The sequence below is a fragment of the Pterocles gutturalis genome, unplaced genomic scaffold (genome assembly GCF_000699245.1).
Source record: "Pterocles gutturalis isolate BGI_N339 unplaced genomic scaffold, ASM69924v1 scaffold8303, whole genome shotgun sequence".
Lineage (NCBI taxonomy): Eukaryota > Metazoa > Chordata > Aves > Pterocliformes > Pteroclidae > Pterocles > Pterocles gutturalis.
In genome coordinates, this window is record NW_010117950.1 from 26,286 (window position 1) to 28,773 (window position 2,488).

Genomic DNA, 2,488 nt, shown 5'->3' on the forward strand with positions numbered 1-2,488 from the left:
GCCTGCCCGGGAGCCCCCGCCACCCGCTCTCGTACCCCGCTTCTGTGCGGGCGGTGGGACAGGGTGTAAGGGAGCTGGGGCTTAGGAACAGAATTGCTTGAAGGCTGCACCTCTCATGTCTCCAAAACCCACCACCGACTGTCTGTTTTGCAGGGGAGTTTATCAAGGCACTGTACGAATCAGATGAAAATTGTGAGGTGGATCCCAGTAAGTGTTCATCTTCGGACCTTCCCGAACATCAGAGCAACCTGAAGATGTGCTGTGAGCTGGCCTTCTGCAAAATCATCAATTCCTACTGGTCAGTATCCCGCGAGCGTCACTCCCCTCCGTTAGTGCCGAGCGGTGCCGCTGCAGGGGACGGGGGTGGGGGCAGCTCTTCTCCGGGCTGGTCCCTGTCCCTTTGCTGCGTGTCAGCGCTGGGGGGAGAGCTGCGGGGCCCTGCCCGCATCCTGGTGGGATGGCCGGGGGGAGAGACAGCGGCTCCTGATCAGCCAGAGGTTGGAGTATCTGCTCTGGGGCTGCGACAGACTCGCCGATTCCCCGTCACGCTTGTTTTCAGCGGGTGCTGAAGGGTTCCTGGAGCGCAGCCACGGGACGGGCGGTGGTGTCGAGGAACACGAGATGCCTTTGCCAGTGTGACCAACTCAGAGACTTGGTGCCAGCTGTGTATGAAGGTCAGGAATAAAGGGCAGAAGTGTACGTCCTGAGTCTCCTACACATGCAAGGATTCAGTCTGGGTCAGGCTGACGGCCTCTGCCCGCCTCCCCGGAGCATCAGGTGAAGTTCTGAAATCCTCCGCAGCAGGCAGGGGCTGTGGCACTCCTCCTGCGCGCAGGAACTGCACGGCACAGGGAGTGTTTGTCCAGGCAGATGTTCTCTTCTTGCAGCGTGCTGGAGCCGGGAGGATGCTGCTCTCACTCCCGGAGCTGTTTGGCTCCATCCCGTTAGCCCCTCTCTCGTCTGTGCAGGCTGAGGCGTTTCCCCGTGGTTTGTTCTCAGGGTAAAGGTTCTTGCAGCCAGCTGGGACGGGCCCAGATGTGCGAAACTGGTTGGAGTGAGGTGGTGGGATCTCGTTGCGGAGGTGGCTGCCGGAGTCCTCGGGTCTGGTACAGGTGCTGCCTGCAAAGATGCTGGAAGGGGAAAGATGGGCTTGTGATCAGAGAGATGAAAACGTTTTCTTTCTCTTCTTGCTAACGTACCCAGAGACTCTTGTCCTGATCATGGGAGAGAATGATCATTTTTGCCTTCCTGCTGGATTTGCAGTCTTCCTGCTTGAAAGTCTGGGCTCAGTTTTGATTGACATATTCAGTAGCAACGCTGCTGTTGTGAACCATCACCGAAGGATGCTACTGGAGGAAGGAAGTCTTCGATAATAAAGATTTCTCATTTTCTCTGCTATCCCAGCTGCTGTATTGAGGTCTGAAAACTCATTATATGTAATCTCTCCAGATATTGAGTGTGCCCTCCTGCAAGGCCAGGAAGGGAATTGCTTTTCCTGATATTGCTGAGGGAGAGAACGAGCAGCAAGAGGCTCGCTCCGACTGCCTTTATCTACCACAGAGAAGCAAAGGGCAGATTTTACAGGTGTCCTAAACCTTATCCTGGGCCCATTAATAACTCTCTGGCTCAGGAATGCACTTACCCGCTCTCCCACGAGGGATTCGCTGCTTTTAGTCCCCAGTGGATTATAATTGTTTGAATGAATGTCTTCCTAAAAGCACCCAAAGCAGCACTAAAAGCTCACTCTAAAAATAACCCTGACGAGTGACCCAAGGAGAGTCGGGAGCTCTCGGGAGGTTTGTTCCTCCGGTGCTGCCTTTCCGGGGAACTGGAGCAGCTGAGCTGCTGCTCTGAGAGGTTCCCCCTTGGCCCTTTGTGCTCAGCGGTTCTGGGGGATTAATTGGGCTGATGAGTGTCGGGGACTGGCCGAGGTACCCTGAGAGCTAACGATCTGGATTTGAGTGCCGGAGTGTGCGCGCTCAGCTGCTGGAGAGAGCCAGGGAGAGGAAGGAGGTTTACAATAACTGAAAATGGTTATAATTATGACATAATTTGGACATCTGGAAAGTTTCAATGTAAGCAGAAATTCAGCATGTGGAAGCTTGTTACTGGAAAGTTGGGTAATGAATGACGGGCCCGTTTGTCGCGTAGGGCTGGCTGAATGAGTTCCATCCGCTGCTGCACCATCCAGCTTCTGCGGTCCCCCAGCCCGACCCAGGGAGCAGCGCTCAGGGGCTGCGCGCAGCCGGAGCAGACGTTTTCACGGGTTTACTTTCCCGTAACCGTTCAACCTGTCCTGATCATTCAAGCCTTAAATTGCTTAAAGGATTCTCCTGTTTCTGGGCGAATACCATGAAGTGCAAGGGCTTTGTCCAGCTGCGTGGATCAAGCCAAAGACAGAGGAGAATTTATCCAGCCAGAGATGCTGGCTGATGTTATTTATAAAGCAGAGGGTAAAAGCTCACAAGTGTGGAAGCATGAAGCCAGC

The 2,488-nt window shown here is 54.5% G+C and overlaps 1 protein-coding gene across 1 annotated transcript in view; it reads left to right on the plus strand.

Moving 5' to 3' along the window:
* LOC104463611 (disabled homolog 2-interacting protein-like) overlaps positions 1-2,488 on the plus strand; it is a gene marked incomplete at its 3' end in the record, with an annotated part of 26,713 nt that overhangs the window by 19,807 nt on the left and 4,418 nt on the right. The window contains exon 5 of the mRNA XM_010076005.1: positions 154-298. Within this exon, the coding sequence (XP_010074307.1) occupies positions 154-298 (145 nt within the window). The remainder of the gene's footprint in view (positions 1-153; positions 299-2,488) is intronic.